Source organism: Sparus aurata, chromosome 11, assembly GCF_900880675.1.
Source record: "Sparus aurata chromosome 11, fSpaAur1.1, whole genome shotgun sequence".
Classification (NCBI taxonomy): domain Eukaryota; kingdom Metazoa; phylum Chordata; class Actinopteri; order Spariformes; family Sparidae; genus Sparus; species Sparus aurata.
The window spans coordinates 34,622,562-34,646,264 of record NC_044197.1 but is presented as its reverse complement, the minus strand read 5'-3'; the positions used below and the strand labels follow the sequence as shown (position 1 = coordinate 34,646,264).

Genomic DNA, 23,703 nt, shown 5'->3' with positions numbered 1-23,703 from the left:
CAACAGGAACTCGTGCAACGAGCAACGTTCTGTGCCGTTTGGAGTGCAGAAATAAATTGTGATTAAATGCGTTTTTTAATTTTTTTCATCCCAAACCCATTAAAAACATATATATATTTCAAGTTTACAGCAAGTTTTTTGAGGACATCATATTTTGATAAAATTATAATTAAAGTATGAATGAATTTGCTTGACCAAAACAAATCACCTTTTTATTTGTTATTATTACTGATAATAATTGTAATAACTTCTATGGTGACACTATCAAGCTGTGACATTTTAAATGTCAGACCATGGCACTCCTGATATAGGCAGGTTAACAATGTGACTGTTCAGAAAAATGTATCTGCTCAGATGGAGCACAGAGAAGTGACTCGTGCTGCACGTGTGGTTTTCATGACATTTTGTGAGTTTTATTGAACACTAAAGATTCAAATTGATTGTAGTCTTCTGTCAAAAAGAAAAATATCAAAACTTACAAACTTACACTACAAAAGTACAAACTGTACAGACATGTGTCACTCTACAGCTAGTGCTGTGTTCACATGTTGCTGATGTGGTCTGCCATCATGTTGGTGGATGTCCATCCTTCAACAAGGAGAACACAGAAGGGACGGAGCCCCTTCAGTGCAGTGTTCCATGTGTGTGGGTCTCGATCCGCCGGGTTCTTCCTGAGGTCCAGAGTCAGCAGGTGAGGAGGACAATGTGTCTTCAGTCTCTCAGTGAAGTTCAGCAACTCAGCAGGCTGAATGAAGTTGGAACTGTTCAGGACCAACGGCAGCACATGAAAATCATTGTATGATGTTTAATACAAAGAACTTAATGAACACCAGATACCAGTGGTGACAGTTCAGAGTAACAGTCCTGCTTTTAAAGTGATAGTTGGATATTTTGTATATTGTACAAAATACATGTCCATTGAAAGTGTACACTATGTTTCAACATTTTTAACAATTTACACTGCCATCATACAGCCTTTTCTTTGAGACTACATTTCTCTGTGTGTTGCAATGCAGGATGAGCTTACAGGAATGGAATGTATTGCCAAAGGAAAGGCTGTTTTGATAGCAATGTACCAAAAATGTTCAGAGCGTACACTAAAATTAAATACTTGCATTCTTTAGGTGGGACTTATTTTGATTGGCTAAAATACGTCTTGCTGCTGGTGCAGTTTACAGCAGTACAATGCTCTGCCTCCTGCTGGTGCTATGCCTGATTTTTTCACACGGGAGGGCTGAAAGTCATCCACTGCAGGAAACACACTGACTAGTGGTAAGTACCTCATACAACCCCACATCAACTATAACTTTAAAATGTCACTCAACTATATCTATATACGTAGAACTGGAGTCCCTGATGCCTTCACTAGCTGCTGTTTGCATCCATGTCTGTCCAAATATAGATGTTGCTGTAAAGAAGCACCATGGATGCTTCACACATGTTCAGGTGAAGTCACCTTTGACCTGTTGGATATCAAATGTCATCACTTCATAATTTTACACTGTTAGACATTGTGTGAAATGTTGTCAAAATTAGAGTGTTCATTTTTGAGTTGTGGCCAAACAAGTGACACCAACCTCAGGGTGAGATATGGTGTTCATCACAGTGTTGTGTGTGTATGGACGCATTAGCCCAGAGCATATCGCAAGCAAGCAGCAATGAGTGAGATTTGGCGAAATGTGTGTAATTCTGTCCACCAGGTTATGAGGTGGGAAAATATGGTATTTGTGGGGTTTTGGTAGACTTATTCCCAACCACAGCCTGGAGCTCAGCCTGATGATGAATCAGTTCTTGTGCTGGAGAAACCAAATTTGCATTTCAGTTTTTGTGCAGGTGAAACCTATTTTCAATTTTTAGGAGAAAGATCACCAATTCAAATGGCCCTTCAGACTTTGGTTAACACTTAGTCGAGAGTAGGCAGACCAATGTGGTGAAACTCTGTCGAGTGGATTTGAGGATACATGATTTTGGTATTTGTGGTGCCCTCTATTGATTGTGATAGAAATGCTTCAATACACTTATTTTGAACCTTGGCATGAATATATAAACCAAGTTTCATGATGACTGGACTAATGGGTCATGAGTTATGGCCAATCTGTTCTGAGCCATGCCTATTGCAACAGTGTTTTGAATGATAACATGATCTTGCTCATTTGTTATCAAATTATGTATCTCTGTGCCACGTTGATCTATCCCATATTTGGTGTTGATTGAGTCAAATTTGAAAAAATAGATGTCACTTAAATTCTCTGTCAAATTATAGTGCCACTTTGTGCCAGACTTTGCTCATAATATTTTGGGGAGCATTTGCACATCATTTCAAGTAACCATGCAAATTTTCATGTTTTGAGCTCTTTCCAGCTCACGGCAAACTGAGCTGCGGCATATGACAAATATATACTAGTAATAATAATAATAAACAAGCAGAATTTGGGGCTTAAACCCTATTGACAGTAATAAAGAGGACATGGGAGTCAGCCATGTTTCTACAGTAGCCCAGAAAAGACAAACCATCAACTGTCTATAGGGAAGGCTGTTCAGGTTTTTCACATTTTTTGTGGCCACAGTGGAAGGTAGTACAATGGGTATTTAGTTGGTTGCAATCTACAACTACACCACAAGATGCAACAATGCATCCTGTTCTATAGGCTAATCATATGATACAGTGGGGTTCAGAAGGACGAGACCACCGGTCACAATACTTCTATTTTACGTTTGTTTCTGATGGTACAATTCTCTGTTGATTACAATGATGAGATGCGAGCTGCAGAGGAGCAGCAGTCTGCTGCTGTCAGCTCTTACCTGATGTCCAATCGTTTCACTGAGCTCGCTGAGCCTCCGGAGAACAGCTCTGCCAGCACATACACACTCCTGGCTGTTGATACACAGAGTCACATTAGTTCATGCACTTCAAACCCTCGCTTTTCAAAATGATTCATGAGTCAGAGACAAACTAATGACACAGATACAATGCTGCAGCTACTGTTCATTTCTGAGCCTATTTAAAGCTGAAGTTATGATTCAAACAAGCTGTGATCCCAACAAACACAGATAATATCTATATTATTAGGTGCACATGATGAAAATATTAGCAAAAAGTTGCACATTTACAGACACAGTTTTAAACAGTCAGTGTACAGTGGGTTTCTCTGAGCTTGCTGCTGCAGGAGTCATGATGATGAGAGTGATGAGACTGAACAGTAAAGTTAATGGGCTGAAAGAGGCTAAACGGCTCTGCAGAGCTGAGGATGATGTTCTATGTGGCACCAATCACATTAGACACAGTGATGTGGTCTTTTCTGGATAAACGTGGACTAAAGGCAATTTAAATGAGACTGAGTTGGGAGTGGAGAGAAGGATTTGACCAACTAGGTCCTGCAGTGTGTTTGTGTGTGGTCTGGTGGGCCTGTTGTGATGGGAAGATAAGAACAATATCAATCTGACCAAGAGCTGGGAACAGCCTGTAGAGACAACACCTGTTGAGGTGGCTTATGTCTGGTTCCTGACTTGTCTGTCTGCGCTCAAAATTCACATTAAGAAAAATATTGAAAGGCTCTCTGAATACAAATATTTGTGTATCTGGTTAGATTAGAATCTCACATTTTAATTTCATATTAACACACTTGTTAGCAAGCTAAGACAAAAAAAATGGCTATTTATACAGAATGTTCTGTCATTGAAGCTGTCCTTTTATCCATCCTGTATTATGGTGATGTTATCTATAGACATGCATCCGTCTCCACTCGTTTAGTAGGGTCGTCACGATCCGCCAAATCCTCGATTTGATTACATTTTCGATTCCAAGGTCATGGTTTGATTCGATTCTTGATTTTCACATTTAGTTTTTTAAAGCACAGGTTGCTATGCCATTTTTAGACTAGACTTTTATGCAAAGTATCTGACCTTTGTTCAATGCAATGTACCACACTACATTGTCAAATTTAAAACATTTATTAACAACATAATGTCACAACAACTTATATCTTCATTCAATTGGAAACTTAAACAAAATAACCTGCCATCTAGTTTCTGCAGACCTTGCAAACTGTGGATTTTTGGTGACAACACAAATGTTGTCAACATAACTCACTGAAAATCCAAAATACTTCCACACCGGTGACCTCAGAAAAAAAGGGAGCGGGTTCAAGTTCTGTCGATGGGTCTCCTGCGTCTGCAGTTGCCATTGTTGTAAGAGTGGCGTAGCCCCTTTCAGGAATAGGGCGGTGTGTGAGGTGTGTGTGAGGTGTGTGTGCGTAAGGTGCGTAAGGTGTGAGTGGGCGAGCAAGAGGGAGGGAGCCTGCATAAGTGCGGACAATGAATGAATGGGACAGGAAGGAACAGCGAAAAGAGTAGCAGTAGTAGCGACAGCAATAAAGTGTACAGTATAGGCCAGTGGTTCCCAACCTGGGGTCTGGGCCCCCCTAGGGAGACACCAGAGATCGCAGTGTGTGCGCACAACTTTGTCTGCTCTGAGGGTGTGAGGTAACCAAAATTATATTTGTGCACATTAAATTTATAATATCCCAATAACACACCCAACTGGATAATCAAAACTCTGTATTATCCAAATTGAAACATATTTTTGGTCCACATTTAAATTCATTAAGCTTTTTATCTCCAACACCCCCATGAGGTAGGCCTATTCTGGTCAAAATCTAAACTATGTATGTCTGTGTGTGTGTGTGTGTGTGTGTGTGTGTGTGTGTGTGTGTGTGTGTGCGTGCGTTATTGTGTAATATACCTGTTGACACAAAAAGGAAGAAATGTATCTATATACATTGTAAAACTAGGAGAATAAGAGCAAAAACCTACAACTGTTGTTTATTTTTACAAATAAAAGTTTGTAATTAATCACTTTATTGGTTTAGTGTATGTGGGTTGGGGTTTGGGGGGGCCTGGCTTGTCCTGGACACAGGCAAGGGGGGCTTTGAGGAAAAAAGGTTGGGAACCACCGGTATAGTCTGCAGTTTGGCTGTGAATAAAGGCGACAGCTAGATACAGCAAAGCTCCCCGGTATTATTTCCCGACCAGTTTAACATGTGACAACACAAACTTCCCTGGAGGAATTCTTCTCCCCTGTGCTTCCCGACCACGGTCCGGGAGCCGAACAGGAATGGTGTAACACCATGCTATCTTTTGACTGGCTGTAGCTAATAGCTACTGGTTTAGCTAGTAGCTAAGTTAGAGGAGGTTGACTCGCAGCACTTCAACATGTGTGTGGTTTTTCCGCTTGGCAAGCTGACCGGACGTGTCAGGGGGCCTGGCAGCATCAACAATTCCATTTTTTTATTCAAAGTTTGATTGTGACTTAATTGTGACACCCTTACTGTTGTCACTGCGACAGTCAGTCCTCCCGACCGTCCTTAGTGAACTTTCCCTCGGAAAACAGCCTCCCTCCCCGCCAAAGAGAGAGTCAGACAGCGTCCAGTTTACTCATGGCCAATATGTAATTATGTCATTTGGAGCGAAAAACCTAACTTTGTCACTTTCCAGGATGTATGGTGGGTCAGGATCTCAATTACTACACATTATAACAGCATCCACATAGTTATCAACTGTCCGCGGGTTTAGATTGACAGAGGGACACAGAGGAAACACCTTGAAAACACACAGACGTCATCATCATGAAGTGTACCGTTATGCCTCTTTAGGAGCTGCAGTGCCGGCATTTCGTGTGAATTACACAGTGGTTCATTTTTAAGGCGGAGCTGCTTCGCTCTGTGCGAAGCACCAACGGCGAAAAACTGGCGAACCACCGCTGCGGCGATAATGAAGCTTCTCTGTGTGAAAAGGGCTAGTGTCTCTTCCTGGTCTCAGCACATTGATGATATTGATGATAAAAAAGTAAAGGTTTTCTACCCATGTCCCTCCATATCTTGTGTACATGTTAATATTATCACTGGCTGTAGCCAGCTGTGACTACTGCTGCTGTTTGGACTGTCAGGTAAAGCTGATTTTTTATTTGTCTGTGGTTCAGTTTAAATACATAAAACTGAACCACACAGTGTAAAACATAAGAAAAAAAAACACATAGAAAAAAAGTCCATTATGTCTTCCATAACACAAGATATAAAAGGGATATACCGGGGCTCCAGATTACGAAGTAACAGTATCTTCGATCTGAAGTCCATTATCATTCTTCAAATGGTCAACTGGCAGGCCAATGTGTGTGAGAGGGGCAGGCATAAGCAGTGCTAGGGCAGGACATATGGGGAAACTACGGCAGAGGTTAACGTGGCTGTCATTCGTGCAGGGCGCTTGTGTCAGGGCTCCTGCTCTGTGACAGAAATGTCACCAGACTCACAAAATGCAAGTATCTCCCTCCACATCTCCAAGTTTTTTCTCATTTCCTGAAGCCCTTGAATACTGGCCTGCAGAACACTGGAAGCTTGAGCAAGTGTTGTGTCTGTTTATTCTGAAGTGCCTGAGATGTGACATGGACGATGGGCAGTGCATGGGAGAACACAATCAAACACACACAGAATTAAATTTCTCCCACGCTGTGAAGCAAACCTGAAGCCTCTGTAAATCTGTGGTATGGGGGCACAGAAAACTTGGCAAGGGTGGACATTATGGACTAGAAAGCGTTTTTCACAGCTGACATGTTATATCATCTGCAGGCCCATCGCGTGTCACTCAGGGCAGGACTGCACAAAAACTGTCGGCATGACAGAATATGGTATCAACCTGCTTGCTATACTCAAGCCGTGAATAAGTCTTGAAATATTCAGAGCTGAAAGCTCTGGTCTGTTTCCTGAAATCACTTTTGGGATATTCTAGTAAAATCGGCTGTGCAGGACCGCTGTCCTTACTCCCCAAATCTGACATGCAACAGGTGCTAGAATGCGGCTGGAGTCTACAGAGAGGCGGCGGGTGTCTGGACCGAGGCCGGTGTCGCGGGCCGATGTCTGGACCAAGACCAAGACATATTCAGAGCTGATATATATATATATATATATATATATATATATATATATATATATATATATATATATATATATATATATATATATATATATATATATATATATATATTCTTTTTGTGTGTTTTTTAATGAATACATAAATTCCTGAACGGCGGTATAAAAATGCCACTGTTATCTACCGTACGCATTTCCTCGTAATATGGTGTCGTGTGTGTGTGAGTGTGTTGAGCCTAAAGCCGCTTCTCTGTCCGCTGCGGCTCCGCTCTGTCTCTCTCTACTGACGGTCGCTACTTTCAAATTAAAAGTCCCCCCGCTAAGAACCCAGTTCTAAATACCAATGGGGTGCAATGTAAAGCTCTTATGTTGAAGACAAAGAGAGAGAGAAGCCGCTGCCTCATCAGAACTCCACCATGCACATAGATGAGCTGTAACAGTGGAGCGACTTGAACCTTTGTGAGTTATAAATCCATTAACATAACTTCCTTGTGGGGGCTAACAAGTTGCCTTCCACTTATTCAACGTGCTTAAATATGAGTCATATTTCAGAAGAGTGTCCATTTGTCCTTGTTAAGCTAACTGCTTGTAAATAAGAGTTAATTAATCTAAAATGACAGCTGTATGTGTCGACTGTTTATCTGCCACAAACTGCCTTAAACTTTGGTTTTGTCACATTTTTAGATGTGTAGCCTGCATTTCTAGTTTGCACTTGCCCACCAATAAATAGCCTCCTAATAAACCAATGTTTTATTGCTGTTTAAGAATTGCAGCTGAATTGCATGTCTTCTAAACCTCAGTATTATGATAATGTGAATAAACTCACAAACTACACAAAAGAAATGGCAATTGCATATAACTCACAGCTACACTGGATACACAGCTAAGTAGTTAGCTTTCTACAAGTACTTTGTTTACTAATTTTAAGTAAATCTACATATTGTGTTATTAAGGCCTGAAAAAAGTTTCGGTGCGCGCGCGTGCCTGTACTCTACACTTGTCAGTGTAAAGATGTGAAGATTTGCTCACCGAGGCGGTTCTGAGCCAGGCTGAGTGTGTGTAGAGAAGGTAGTGTCTTCAGAGCAGACACCAGCTGCTGTAAACCCTCCTCCTGGTCAATACACTTCTCAAGGAGGCGGCAGTCATTCAAGCTGAGCTCTGAGAGAGAGAGAGAGAGAGAGAAGACAGAGGCTGGTGGTCATCTACAGTATAGATTCATACAACCTCATATAACCCCACATCGAAAGACCCGAGCTATCATATTGAGCCATCTGTGTGTGTGCGTCTGTGTGTGGTTTAGAGTGTAATAGCGTCACAGCTGCGCAAATGGATCTGTAATGAACAATGCCACAATTCTAAAATGATCCTTGAATTAAAGAATTTGTAGCATACAGTTTCGAAAAAAGGTTCTTCACATTAGGATATTTAGTCAAATGAGTCTCCTGGCTGGAGTGACATCAGCGATGCCATTAGACTATACCCTGAAAAGATCACCCACTTACATTGGATACCAAGATGGCTGTATGAGGATAGGGAGAAGCAGTAACCTGAGAGCTGTGTTGTACATTAGATTTCATATCTATAGCAATCATCAGGGGCCAAATGTAAACCGTGCGCTAACACAAAACATTTTTGCCACTTTCCACACAGGTTTCCAAATTAATGCAAATCTACGGGTGGTGAGACTGCGTACTGGTACGTATCTTTTACACCGCCACTTTCCACGCAGAATCCTGAATGTATAAAAAAACCAAAGAAGGAGGTACACATCTTGCGTACCATGCACGCAGTCTCTTCAGTCTGATTAGTGTGAATGAGGGTGACATTTTATTTAGAGCTGTTTATTTCACTACATAGTGTTAGGATTACATTCAAAGTTTAAAAACCTTTCACTATGTTTAAACAGTGATGTTGTTGTTAACCTTGTTTCTACTGTCTTCTGTGTATGTTTGTCAGTGTGCATGATGATAATTACAATGAAAATTATCCTTATGTAAGATGAAGTATAAAATACATTATGTTTATATATGTAAATAAACATCACTATCCTGTATTATTGGGGACAGAAAATACCTTCAAATGTGGCCTATTATCAGTTCCTTTAAACAGCTCCATGTAAGGGCTGTGGCTCTTTGTAATGGTCGTGCCACATGATACAACAGCTCCTTTGGCATTGCTTGAGGACATTGCAAATTTGGGCTAGAGTGAGTTTTTAGGGACCGTACTGATGTTCTGGCCCATGGCAAGACTGCTCATCTAGCAAAGAGAGCGTGGGGATCCCCTCTCTTTGTCCAGGTGCTCACACACTCTGACTGTGCACAGAGATGCACTTCTTGGCCTCCACTTGAAATCAGACCACTATTCTTTACCCGGTTACAACCCGCCTTTCCGAAACCCCGCTGTTCCGAACATAGACTTCAATTCATCGTTTCCCTTTTTTTCAAAGACCCCGCTATTCCGAAAAGTCTATTGGGGAAACCCTCCATTCCGAAACCCCCCCACTCCGAACGGACTCAATCAGAAAGGAAACGGAGGCTGCGCATTTATCCTTTTTTCTTTGTGGGTTCAAACGGATCATGTGGCTGATTAACCGCAAAACAAGCCTACTTCATATTAATGACATGACGCTCATTATGCTTCAGCTGGACAAATGGCTATTTTGAATTAAAATTACTTTATCTCTCGAGCCGAGCGGGGAGAGAAAAAATGTGTATTTCTTTTGCTCTGTGGGAGATCTCCCACAACAGAGTGGATGAGAAAGCAAGGGGGACAGATCTGCCCAGCAAACATCAGAACGCAGAGTGCAGCCTTTGTCTGTCACCTGGTTCAGCACCCTGGACAGCTGCCTGCGTAACTGGATGTGGGAATTTGATGCATTTGAAACCACGATATTTGATCAGAAACGTCATATATAATAACATTGTTTCGAGTCGTAAACAGTTCTGTAAGTGGAAGAAATAAGAATCAATTAGGCTATTAGTGTTAGTCCTTCTTCATATAAAGTTGTGTTACAGTTGCACAGCTGGAGACCGCTAACAAAGTTATAGACAAGAGAGACAATGAATGAAATCCCGCGAAATGATGTGCGGTCAATATGACCGCTTATGGCTGAAATAGGTAAAACAAATCATATTTTCTTTTCCTTTTGTGTAATTTATATAAAAACTATTCTCAATTAAAATACAGACACTTTTAAAAAATGGTAAGAAGTCTGTAATGTTTGCATTTTCTTTACATCGCAGATTGATAACTTAATTGTGATAATGTTCAAAGTTATTATTATTATTATTATTATTATTATTATTATTATCATCATCATCATCATCATCATCATCATTGACTGTGCTAGGTATTCTTTTCGTGGTTCTTAGTGCTTGGAGCAATATTGTTGTTGTGGCATTCTAAAGCGAATTTGAAATGAATTGCATTAATAAACCTTTAGATTATTGCCTATAGACTGTTAAGTGTTGTGTTTACAAATGAGCAATACATCCAGATTTCTTGAGATTTGTACTTTCAATGGGAATTTAAATTTAAATGTCAGGCGATGTTTTCTTCATGGAAATTATTTTTCGGGCAAGAGAGTCATGATAGTCTATGGCTATAAGAGATGGATACACAATCAATTTCATGTAATATTTATTGAATGCTTTTTTGAATTGCTTTTTTTTTCCAAAGACAAACTTAGCAGCACTGCTCAATCCACTCATACCTTGTTAACCTTCCACAAAGACAAGTTATGTTAAAACGGACGAGCAGAGGGGTCATTCCCCGGCAGATCGCACCCATGGGCCACAGTTTATTTCAGAGTTGTGCGAGTGCGGCTGGAAGTGGGGATTTCAGCACCACAGATAGTGCGTGTAAAAAGATTAGAAAAACGTTTAAATGTGTTTGCTGCAAGCGAAAATATACTATATAATAAATGAAGATAGTGACATAGGCCTATAAGCAATAAAAAGCAATGAGTTGTGTGAATGCGGCCGGTGAGCGGACGGCAGTGTTTGATGTAGGAAGTAATGTAAACTTATAAATCAATTTAGGAACAGCGGTGTTTAATTTCGGAACGGCGGTGTTTTGAGGGGAGGGTCGGAACAGCAGTGTTTCGGAGTGGGGGTGTTTCGGAAGGGTGGTGTTTCGCAATGGAGGGGTGTCGGAATGTCACGGCGCCCCCCTTTACCCCCCTCCACTGTGGCACCGCTTCTGTCACTTTCTGCCACTTTTTTGCCATTCTGCTAATTCTAGCCCTTACATACAAACCAGGCAATTTGGGGTGTGTTCATAGTAAACTGTAGGGATGATCAGACAGCTCGTGCATGTGTCTACCATGTCAGGATGATTGAGAAGACACGTGGGAACAGACGTATGTGGATATTTAAAAATCTGACGAAAGGCTGCGTATGTATGTTTCCTGTTTCCTGTGTACACAGATTTCTACACATAAATGTACAGAGTTTTTAGACCTTTTTTTTAGACTAAAATGTGCATCTCTCTCCCCCCTCCATTGTTGTTTGTGTTGCCACGTGATGAAAAGGTGACTTATCGCGTACGTGACATCCCTCCTCGAGACGCAAGAAGAAAGCAAAAATATATATTTTTTACTGAGGAAAATGACAAAAATATTGCAGTTCACTGATAATCTCTGGTATACCTCCATGTCCCGTACATACCCCGCCCCCCAAAAAAATTTACAGTTAAAAATTCTCATCAGATCTGCACGATTCACGTAGGTCGCAGGCAAATTTCGCCAAAAGGTGAGTGCTTTTCATGCCTGTATATGTGTGCAGTAAGAACTCACCACTCTGTTCTTACCTTCCAACCGGCAGACTGTCAGCAGATTCAGGAGGTCAGGGAGACAGTCGGAAAGCTTCATGTCCTCCAGGATCAAACTCCTTAATAAGCGGTTGGACTCTAAAAGGTGACCATATATTATAAGTGACAACACTACAGAGTTTAGAGCTACATACATCTGACCTAGCTGGACGTGTTCAGGGGTCCATGACTGGACTTGTTTATGGGCCCAGTTCAGGGGCCCCTCACTGGCCCTGGTCAGGGCCCATCATTGGACCTGTTCAGGGGCCCACGACTTAACATATTTAGGGGTCCATCACTGGACCTGATCAGGGGCCCACGACTTAAAGGAGTCATCACCCGGAAATCGCAATTTCTCTTGTTAAAATATGCATATTGGTGTTGGACCTCAGTTGAAACTTGCCTGAAAAGCTGGAGTTTGAAAGTGGCTCAGTTTTTTCGCTTTGGCTCTTTTTCTGAACAGGAATAGTGCACAATAGAGCGCATTCCTAAAGCACGAGATTTTGACTCTGCTCCTGTGGTGACGTTACCACAGGAGGCTACTTGCATAAGCATCGGCTCACAGCCGTCCTCAGCCAGACTTTCTGAGTGAGCACGCTGAATCTGCTTATTTCTCTGTCATTTTCACGCCATACATCGTGACCGCCAGCATTAAAACTCAGGTCTTGCATGTAAAACACGAGTGTGAAAAGTAAGAAGGAAAAAAAAAGAATTTACCATTCAGAGACGTCCTGCTGTAAACGTGTCTCTTCCACCGTCTCTGCCTCTTCACTCTCCCGTTCGGGTTCCGACTCCGGCTCGTACATAAATGCTTGAATTCCGTAAGGTTCGTCATTTAGTGTGTGCGCCATGACAGGGGGCTGTTTATGTTGTGGAGTCTGTGTGCATGCAGGCTAGCCCCCGATTCCGGCTCTGTCCTTCCTGCGGCCAATAAACGCGCGCCTCATTACATATTAATACAATGCACATCCGGACCGGTCAAAACCTCGCGCATAATCTCACGTGAGAAAGTCGCGGTATGAAAAAGTGTCAGAACAAGCTCTATGTTTGATTAAAAAAAAAATAAAAATTTGTAATAACTTTTAAGAATTGATCCAAAGCGATTCAAGAGGGACTGGATATGTAAAAAATCAGGTGATGACTCCATTAACATCTTTAGGGGTCCATCACTGGACCTGTTCAGGGGCCCATCACCAGACACCAGACCTGTTCAGGGGTCCATCACCAGACCTGTTCAGGGGCCCTTCACTTGCCGTGTTTAGGGGTCCATCACTAGACCTGTTAAGGGGTCCAGTTAAGGAGTCCATCACTGGGTCTGTTCAGGGGTGATCACTGGACCTGTTCATAGGTCCAGTATAGGGGTCTAACATTGGACCTGTTGTGGGGCCAGGCCCTCTCTATAGGCCAGCCTGCTGTTAGCAGGACAGAGTCATTGTTGGTTTTGTATTTTTGGACCACTGGAACAATATACTGTAGAATATCACCAGACTTAGACTCTAACCGGCATTGGCTTTACAGAATGTCATCTTTCCTCTTTGTAGTAGATCGTTTTTTCCTAATTCATTCATCCTATTTTATAAAACTGAATGTACCTATTTTAACCCAAAGTGTGGCCATTTTCTAAGTAGTAGTTACCAAGTAGTTTATGTGCCTAAACCTAACCAAACAGCAATGTTAAAAACAGTTAAAAAGTCATAACGTGAAGTGTTATGAGCAAGCTTTATTTTGAAAGTCTAACCCCTAACTCATTTCATAACCCTAATCCTTTCATTGCCATGATCACTTTGCATTTCTATTTGTTGTATTGACTTTTATCCACTAGCAATCCTCTGTATGCACAGCCCCCCCATGCAGCTCACCACACAGCTTTGTGTGCAGGTTTTAGAAAGGCTGAGACTATGATGAGGCTGTTACATGGACATGACATTTTACCTGAGAGAGTGGTGAGCAGTTGACTGTGAGAGGAGCCAGTTGGTAGTCTGATCCCGGCGGCATGGAATGAGGTGAGATGTGGAGATCGTCTGAGCACAGATGTGATGCAGTGCACATCTGTCTGGAGCTCAGCTACTTTGATTGTCAGCTTCTCCAGACGCAGCTCTGCTGAGACAAGTTCAGCCAACAGTCATCTTAGTTAGATTTTTTAAGCAACCTTATGTAGTAATTGCCATTTTGTGTGATTTGGTGCATCCTACAGTTTGTGACAGTGATAGTCTGGAGAGGCACTATTATCTAGTAATCTGTTTATTAGTCACTGAAAACCATGACAACCCAGAGTTGAGACCAGGAGGCAAATCTGCAGTCCTACATGCTTCTCTGAGCTTCTTTCAGAGCAGTTACCCTACCGAAACCCCATTGAGATTGTGTTTGTCCCCTGGCCACTTACATTTATTAGAAAAAGAGGAGTTTCATCTAATATTTATAAAAGTCAAAACTACAACTGTTAAAGTGAAACTCTCTCCAAAATGCAACCTAGGCTTTTTTGTGAATGTATACGAGTCAAACCTTTGCATAAAAGCATACTTACGACAAAAGAAGCACTTTTAAGATTCACTGTATCTCCGTTTTCGGGTCAAGCTCATTTTCAATGGAGTGCTGGGGCCAGGGTATAAAATTTGATTTTTGACCTACCTGGGTACTAGGGCTTGAAAGATATCGATATGTCACGACTCACGTAACATGGAGGACAGTTAAGATGGACCGCTCCTCAGGCTTAGTTCCATATAAATGCACGGATAATTCGTTGTTTTGTCATTAGCAAAAAAAAATATTGACCTTGAAGTTGATAAAGGGGCCTCCTATAAGAAACAATACTAAAATCAAAAGCCGGAAAAGTCACGTGAGATATCGCGTTGCGCTGTTGCTGTAAGACAGTAGAGGTCCATCATAACCCTTCTCCAGGTTACGTCGCGTTCGGAGATCGACACTTCTCCACTGGCAGGACGGCAGCTAGCGGAACAAGCTACTGCTAAGGTTAGTTGTTCAAAAACTTTCTTTTTAGTAAACTCTGTGTACACAAACAATGTTCTCAATGCTCGTGTTCATGTGTAGAGACCCTGGTGATACTACGAGCAAAGTTTCATGTTGTGTTGAGCTTTCTTACTGTTTTAAAACAGAGATTTTGATGCTAGCGTAAAAGTGCCCGTACTCTATTAAAAATGAGCTTGACCAAAAATGAAACTACAGTAAATCTTAAAAGTGCCTCTTTCGTCGCAATTAAGCTTTTACATGAAGGTTTGACTCATATACATTCACAAAAAAAGCCTTGGTTGCATTTTGGCAAGAGTTTCACTTAAAAAATACTAACATTAAATGTGGACTTATAGTGTACCATGCTCCTGGTCCTTATTCTGATTATTTTTTTCTCATCTCTCTTAAACAGATTTTATTCCAGATGCCTGTCAGAGAGTAGCTAAAATTAAGGAAACTATTCCATCAGCTTTTCATTTAATGTCATGTCCCAACTCAAAGGTGACTTCAGTGCTAATACTACTCCCTAGCAGTGTGATCATGTCGTTGATAGTGTTGCAGGCTCCCCCCTCATATCAAAGCAGATACTGTGAACAATGAGCGGAAATGGCATTCCACCAAACGGGAAGCTTGGTTCGTCTGGCTAGGAAGCTTTAAAACTTATAAGAAAGTTCTCCATGATGCTGGAGCAGCTCCTCATTCAGCATCGATAGAGGAAAATGAAAACAACCCCAAGTTTCTTTTCAGCACTGTTGCCAGGCTGACACAAACATCATACCTCTATTGATCCTTGTATTTCTGTAACACTTAGCAATAATGATTTCAATGACATAATTCTATTAATCAGAGACTAAATTCATCACCTTCTGACCTCAGATGGTACCAATTTCGGCTCTAACACTGAACCCTCAGAAAAAAGCTGTAAAACCAGATACATATCTAGAAATCTTTTCTTTTATTGACCATCACCAGCTGACTTCAATAATTTCAATCTTTCTACTTAACAATAGTTTATTTCAGAATTTCCAATCAGGTTTCAGAGTGCATCATAGCACCTAAACAGTACTGTTTAAAGTTGCAAACTATCTCTGAATCACATCTGATGAGGGTCTTGTCTCTGTTTTAGTCTTGTTAAATCTTAGTGCAGCTTTTGACACTATCACATCCTACTACAAAGACTGGAACATTTCATTGGTATTGAACTGCCCTGAGCTGGTTCATCTCAGTTTGTATAAGTTAACAATGAATCCTCATTGATTACCAAAGTTACGGAGTTCCACAAGGTTCTGTGCTCAGACCAATACGTCTTACTTTATATATGCTCTCTTTAGGGCATAGCATTGGGAAACACTCCATTAAATTTCATAGTTATGCAAATGATACACAATCTCTCTATAAAAGCAAGGAATCTCTGTCTGTGTGTGTGTGTGTGTGTGTGTGTGTGTGTGTGTGTGTGTGTGTGTGTGTGTGTGTTCCTCAAATATCTCTGCGGATCAGGATCAGACTGACCTGAGACTTACAACATGGCTGCTGCGTGGTTCAAGGGTGTGCGACTTCGCATTTGTTTGGACTGCAATGATACTGTTAATAAATTATTTCATAAATGCTTTACAAATTCGCCAGCATTGTCCACCAGAGCCACCACAGTCACATGCGCACAAGAGCCAATCACTGCAGAGCCCACCGCAACCCCCCACCTTAAGGAACAAGCAGATTTATACCTGCAGCGGCGCGAGCTGGACCGGGATTTTGCCGGCGGTTCGGTCCCGTTCTGTTCGTTGCATCTAAATAATTTTTAAGGTGAAATATAATGGCAAAATCAAGAATAGTCAATAACGGCCAATTATACCCTGGAATATCGGATTTCACAACAAACATAAATATCCCTGACGTCCCACCTTCAAACACAGCTTCATTTGGCCATCCATGAAAAAGCTGCTTAACCTCCCACTCCCACTATAATTATATATATATATATATATATATATATATATATATTTATATATTATATTTATATATTATATATATATATATATATATATATATATATATATATATATATATATATATATATATATATATATATATATATATATATATATATATATATATATATATATATATATATATATATACGTATACATATACATATATATACACACACACACACACACACACACACTTTTCTTACGGGCACTGCACTAGTTATACTAATTATCCATTAAGCCAGATTTCAGGCATGTATTAAGGACATAAAAACCTGAATGACCTGAAATGTTCTGCTTCTAAAATCAGAGTTATTGTGCTGGGCCCTCAACATCTTAGAGACACATTATCTAATGAAAGAGCTACTCTGCTGGACAGCATTACTCTGGCCTTCTTTAACTTTCAAATAAAACACATTTCAAGAACTACCATTTTCTATCTCCAGAACATTGCAAAAATCAAGAACATCCTTTCTCAAAAAAATGCACAGAACCAATCCCATGTTTTTGTGACCTCAAGGCTCGATTATTGTAATTCCCTTTATTGAGGCTGCCCCAATGAGTCTCTAAAGACTCTCCTGCTGATCTGGAAGGCTGCTGCATGTGTACCGACAAGAGCTCATATTAGGAAACCTATTTCTCCCATATTAGTCTCTCTGCACTGGCTTCCTGTAAAATTAAGAATATAATCAAAAATCCTCTTGAGGTTTCTGCTTTGTACTTACCTGAATATCAGCGCAACAATTATAATAACAAGCATCCTTGAAGACGGATCCAAGATAATCATCCTCACAGGACAGCACAGAAACGTTACAGCAAACACAGTCATGTGTTGGGAAAGTAAGAGATAAAACTGATCTGAAATAAACACTTGTTTGATCCATGTTGATATAAAGAGGTAGGTATTCCACATGATCCGACTGTGTTCTCCAACCTGGAGGCCGGCCTACTGTGTGTCAGAGGCACCACGATGCTCCAGCTGTCAATTAAAGACAGGTGACAGATTCCCTCAGCGATATCAAAAATATCACTTTATATCACTGGAAACACAACTAGCAGTATTTTGCAGTAGCAATGCAGATTTTCTTAACTGGCAGAGTGACACAGTGCGCTACATTTGGTGATGTATTGATTTCATTGTTATGTGTAGGAAGAGCGCACACCACTTCTCTGGGGCCAGTCCGGGGAGGACATTTTGAAAAATAACCCTTTTAATGTTGACTACTGGTGAGATTTTTGGAAATAAAATCCATTTTCAGAATTTCAGAATCAGAATCTAAGACATGAGACTTTTTTACCATTATTTTCTTTATTATTATATAATTTTTATGGAAACAGAATCTGTTTCAGAAGTCAGTGGGCCATATGACAAAATAAAATACAATAAAAAGACCTGTGTCTCATTCGTCCAGTTTACTAATACAATCTGCTGCTGGTTTGGAGTCACTGGGACATGACATGGAAGATATTGAAAAAAAACTACAATTATTTTGTATTAATATATTTATGCCAAGTAATTGAATGACGGTCCCTAAATCAGTTTTCAGTGATTCAGCGAGGCTCTGGAGGTGAGCTAACCGTGCTCCTGCTGCTAACACTGGGTGAACATCAGTAAAGTCGCGGCTGGACCCGAGTGAATGTCCGCCGAATATCCAACCTGAAACTAACTTCAACCCGGTTCGATGAGTCTCCTGTTGCAGCCTTTGAATAGAATGACGAGGATTTCAGTCACTCAACTTAAACAGTGACTTGTAGAAGCTCTTCTTTGAATGAAGTTCCGTCCTGAATAATGAATAGATGACTTGCGGAGTGACATGAAGACAGGCACAAAAAACGTTGACAGCGGTGGCCGGTCATCATGTTTACCCGACCCGTGCCTTGCGCACTCTCATCCAGGTGATATTCATTGTCTTTTTACAGACGTGGCAATAAGCCTCTCGCCTGTCACCAACTACTGGCCTAAGCCAGTCTTTGAATCTCGAGTCCTCTAACCAGAGATCCGAAAAATTACATCTCCCCATGACTTTGTCAATAGTATCAACGTTTTGCAAACTTTTGGCAGCAAGCCAGCTGTGTGCTATCCAGTTGGAGCATAGACTGAGGGCGCTAATAGTTTTACCGTGTCGCACACTGTCTGACGTCACATCATCGATACCTCTCAGGTCCTACTCGCACATATAATTTATTAAGTAAATTCATGCGATTTTTAGGAGACAGGCCTGCAACTCATAGTTGGATAGTGGTTCGAAAATGTAATACCTCGTCAGATGACGTTTATTACTTTTTAATACTTTTTGATGGCCTTAATTTTTGCTAATTTCATTTACCACCTTGTAATACCTTTTACAAGCCCGCGGACAAACACAAACTCTGCTAACTTCAAAGTGTTACCTGACATGTGTGACTCAGCTGTCCTGGGATCACGTGGTGAGAAGCCCATCACAGACTGGATCTCCACATGCAGTGATGTCACGGTGGGGATTGAATCCAGCAGGATCTCCACGAAGTCAGTGTGCGGCAGGACGCTGATGCTCAGATGAGTGAGGGAGCTGCAGGAGCTATGAAACAGCTGCCTAAGGGCTCCAGCCAGGCTCCACACGTCTGGGTCCCTGAAGGTCGCTGCACACACAAACATTAATCATTCCTGCACAAAATGACAAATGTGTGCTCCATATTCACTGAAGGGCAAATAATGCACTATTCATCTTTTGATTCAATACAGTAGTAGTATGTACATGTAGTTAAATTCATCCATGTCACTGTTGCTACAGTTCAATGACAGAACTCCATGGGCAATACTGCCTCCCTCAAATCTGCACTCCTCTGCTCAATGCTCCAGTCTGCAGCTTATACTTTATTCTATGGACGTAGAGTCAAATGCATTCCAACACTTTCATTTTAATACTGATCTGTTTATTCTACACACAGACACAGACACGACCATCAGCCAGAAGACTGCCTATTTCTGTATGAATAATTATTCTTAATGCTGGTCACCAGGTCAGAGTTCTATTTATTTAGTCAGAAAATCAAACTATTCTTCATGGTGGAGCTCTGAGGATGAACTAAGGACGGAAGGGTTATTCCATTATAGTGTTGTCACAATACTAAAATTCTGACTTCGATAGGAAACCTGGCTGTGACAGTGTACATTAATTAAACATTCCTGTAAATGCACCAGAGTTAGCCAGAAGGCTATTTTCCATCTGTTGTCCCTGGACAGATGTAATAAGTCAACCTAAAAGTAAACTACAATACAATGTACAATGATAAAATATTAAACTAGAAAACAGAATTATCACAATGGAGACAAAGGATTAATATACAGTAGTTATAAATTACACAAATGCTTAGTTAAGACAAAGACTTAAAACACACACACACACACACACACACACACACACACACACACACACACAGCTAGGTGGAAAAATGGAAGCAGGGGCCGAGGACCTCTCTAACAGCTTCTAGTGTTGCCATGTCTGAGTCTTTGGGCATCAGGTGCCATTTCTACCTATTTTCAGCCAAAACAGCACAGGCCTCTGGTTGCTGTCTACAGAATCTGTCCACCATCTCAAAGTCAGAGTTGCAGCTTGTAGGCTCATCATGGATGAGCTTTTGCTCTAGTAGCTTCAGTTTCAGTTTCTCCTCTAAGCTCCTCATCATTGTGATTGACCTGGAAAGGGCAGACACAGTTTTCCCAGGCCTGTACAGGCATGAGACACGGTCAAGGCCTGTAGCTTCACCCACAGCCAGATGAAGGTAATGGCCAAAACATGGTATCTAAGTAAAGCTTTCAAACGCCTTTTATTTTTTTTGTTGGAAGCACGGTCAGTGATTATTCCAGACACTGACTCTGTTTCCAAGGATTCAGTGCGTGCCATGCATCAACTGCCCAGTTCATCGATCGATCGTAGCAACAGTAACTAGCTAGCAGGTATGACATTTGCTGGTGTGACTAAGGCATGTTCCTTTATAAAACAGGGTTTATATCATTCAGACTTGTGGTCTCTACAGGAGCAGATACCATTGTTCCACTGCCTCAAAGCTCATGGTAAGTCTGTCATGGATGCTTACAGCATTATGTCCAATAATCAACATCATCCATTCAGAATATGAATCTGCAGAGCCTGTAATGGGACCTAAACATTTCCGTGAGCACGGAAACCTCCTTAGGCTCACAAGAAAGTATCTTCTGTTCACAAGATACTTTCTTGTAAGCACAAGAAACTTTTCTCATGTAGACTGACTGCTTCCCGTGCCCCAGTGCTGTATGGATTTGTATGATTTATGAAGCCTTTAAATAAGGTCAGTGACAGCTCTCAGAGAATTGTTACAATCCATATCCTCATCAGGATGCAGGCCGAGGTCACCATGACCACAATTCAATGAATAAATAGTGTTCAACTATCAAACTTCCATTTTCAAACGATATCCCCGGCTGAGAGACACCACTGATTGTCAAGCATAATTTGGGCGCGTGACGAAAAAAACATAAATGTCTCGTGAGCATGAGAAAGTATCGTGTGTTTACCAGAAAGTTTCCTGTGCACATGGGAAACGTTTAAGGTTTAGTTTCCCCCACCCACCCCCCATGTCCCTTTACGGGCTGTGATGAACGATGTGCTGGCTGTATGAGTAAAAACTTACAGCTGTGTAGTGTCAGAGAGCGCAGGCAGAAGAATGTGGGCAGGGCGGGGTTCAGCACAGCCAGGGAGTCGGACCCACAGTTCCTGATCTCCAGACGATGGATCTGTCCCGACGGACAAGGTCCTGCTGAGGGACCATTACATGGACTGAACAGCAGACAGAGAGCCTGTGGGTCCATAGTATAGTTTGGCTCCTCCTCCTCCACAGACACACAATCCATCTTTGAGCGTTTACATGCTGGGACCTGATCCTCCTGGTCCTCTGAAGGCCTCACTGTGAGACCTAAACTGCAGCTGGCCTTGTCAGCACTGGCTGAAGCAGCTGCTGAGTTACAGCTCCGCTTCTTACTGTGCATCAGGTTCTTCAGCTCAGGGTTCATATGTTGAGATCCCCGTCCATGAAGGAGCCAGGCCAGCACTATGGGAGACTGCAGGTGTATGAGCAGTTCTGTAGCCACCCCATGGTCCAGTAGGCGGTGGAGGACATACAGGGCACTCGCTGTCTTTTTCTTTAAATCGATGCACTGTGACACACCCACACTCCTGATGTGCTTCTCCAGGAGGTTGAGAAGAGGCCGCTGCTCAGCAGTTAAACCTTGAAGAGGCTTGTGCGCGGTCATGAGAGTGAAATGTCTGACACATTTAGCTGCAGCCATCAGGAAGGACGGGCTGCTCAGATCTGTGAGGTTTCGTTTGATGAACGAGTTGGTGAAGCCGTAGAAGACAGCAGTAAACAGCCTTCTCATCACTCTGTGTTTGGCCTCTTCTTCTGTGTGCACGTCCAGTACCTACAGAGTAACACATGAGACACGTCACACTTGGGCTTTTCATGTTATTGTACATGTGACCTTTAAGACATTACACCTACATGCTTCTGTCCGCATATGTCCAGCAGGAATCCGACCCATGCAGAGTATGTTGATATCCCTGGGAGGAGACAGACGCAATCATGAGCTGCTCATCTCTACCGACAAATTACAATCACAAAACAACAACTGTGAACTTCCACTCAGGGGCGGTTCTAGGGGGGGTCCAACAGGGGCCAGTGCCCCCGTAACTCTGAGTCTGGACCCCCCTGTGGCCCCCCTGACAGGGAGTCTGCATCAATAATACAATGACAGATTTCTTGCAATGATTTTGTTCTGAAGGGAAAGGCACAAATAAAGTGTCTCAGCAGTTTACTACCCAATCAAACTTGCTGAAATTGTAAACACTGCTTTGTCTGAATGAGGGATTTATCCTCTTTTCCGGGTTGTATGTGCCCCCTAACAAAAAAGCCGGCCCCAACCTGGCCCCCCTATTAAAACCGGTCTAGAACCGCCACTGCTTCCACTGCAGTTCTCACCTCTGTGATTGAGGGCAGGCTGGAGCTCATCCAGCTGGCAGATAGTCAGATGATGCAGGAGATCCTTAATGAGAGGCACTGGAAGATCTGAGTTCAGACACATTGGTTAGGACATTAACCCTCACTATGGCTTGATGATACAGGAGGGCAAGTACACTGAAAAGGCTAGGCTAGCTAGCTAACATCAGGGCAGAATAGTATGCACTCAGCATAGAACTCAGCATTTAGGAAAAATAAATGTGATTTCTGGATCTTCAATAGCTGAAAAATCATGTTTTTATGAGTAGTTTATTGACGAGAAATGGAACGCCGCTGTAACACCCTGAAATAAATCAGTTCCACTTTTCACAGAGGTGCCAAACACAGTGTTAATGCCAGAACAGGCACAGAAGAACCAGATGTGATGAATGCACAGGGAGACAAACATGTACCTGACCGGACCAACATGCCCTCTCCTTCACATCACCGACACAGGAACAACTTTGACTAACCCGTCAACAGAAACGGGCACCAACGGCTGCAGTTCTGTCCGTACACCGTCACCGAGGGCACTGGTTTGGTCTCCACACTCACAGCTCTCCTCTTGGCAGCAGCACACTGGACTACAGTGTCACAGTCCTGGAGTCCCTCAGTCTGAGAGCACTCACCGTCAGCCCCCTCACACCCTTACCTGACCACAGCAACATCACCATGTACATTAGGAACACACCAACTGACCCCCATGTAATATTAGCAGAGCCACTCCACTCAACCGCTCCGAACAACCTGGACAAGTAATAGCAAGTGAAATCTTGACTTCCCCTGTCTGTCTGACCGGTGAGCCTGTTCGTGTTACAGAAGACAAGCGGGGAAATGTTCACTCACCGAGAAGAGCCTGAACCCCGAGAGCAGAGAAATGTGTGCGGACAGCCTGGAGACACAGCGCCCTGAGACACCTGCCCGCCGCCCGGCCCTGCTCCGAGCTCCCAGCGCTGTCCTCCATCGTGTCGGTGTCTGTCTGTCGTTGGGCTCTCTCTCTCTCTCTCTCT

General features: G+C 42.1%; 1 protein-coding gene across 4 annotated transcripts; it reads right to left on the bottom strand.

The window, feature by feature from the left end:
• Positions 1-388: 388 nt before the first annotated feature.
• lrrc41 (leucine rich repeat containing 41) lies at positions 389-23,703 on the bottom strand. 4 transcript variants are annotated; one of them, XM_030434172.1, is made up of 12 exons: positions 23,540-23,677; positions 23,107-23,345; positions 22,676-22,762; positions 22,199-22,257; positions 21,332-22,118; positions 19,073-19,300; positions 16,418-16,480; positions 13,662-13,826; positions 11,730-11,828; positions 7,950-8,078; positions 2,803-2,875; positions 389-761 (listed from the first exon to the last, which is right to left on the bottom strand). In XM_030434172.1, exons 2-12 carry the CDS (start codon positions 23,120-23,122, stop codon positions 542-544), a joined length of 1,926 nt encoding a protein of 641 aa, XP_030290032.1. In that variant the 5' UTR covers positions 23,123-23,345; positions 23,540-23,677; the 3' UTR covers positions 389-541. The 4 variants fall into 4 exon arrangements, with proteins under 4 accessions (XP_030290032.1, XP_030290031.1, XP_030290033.1 ...); XM_030434171.1 differs by lacking the exon at positions 23,540-23,677 and having other exon boundaries at positions 23,107-23,533; XM_030434173.1 differs by lacking the exon at positions 23,540-23,677 and having other exon boundaries at positions 23,167-23,533.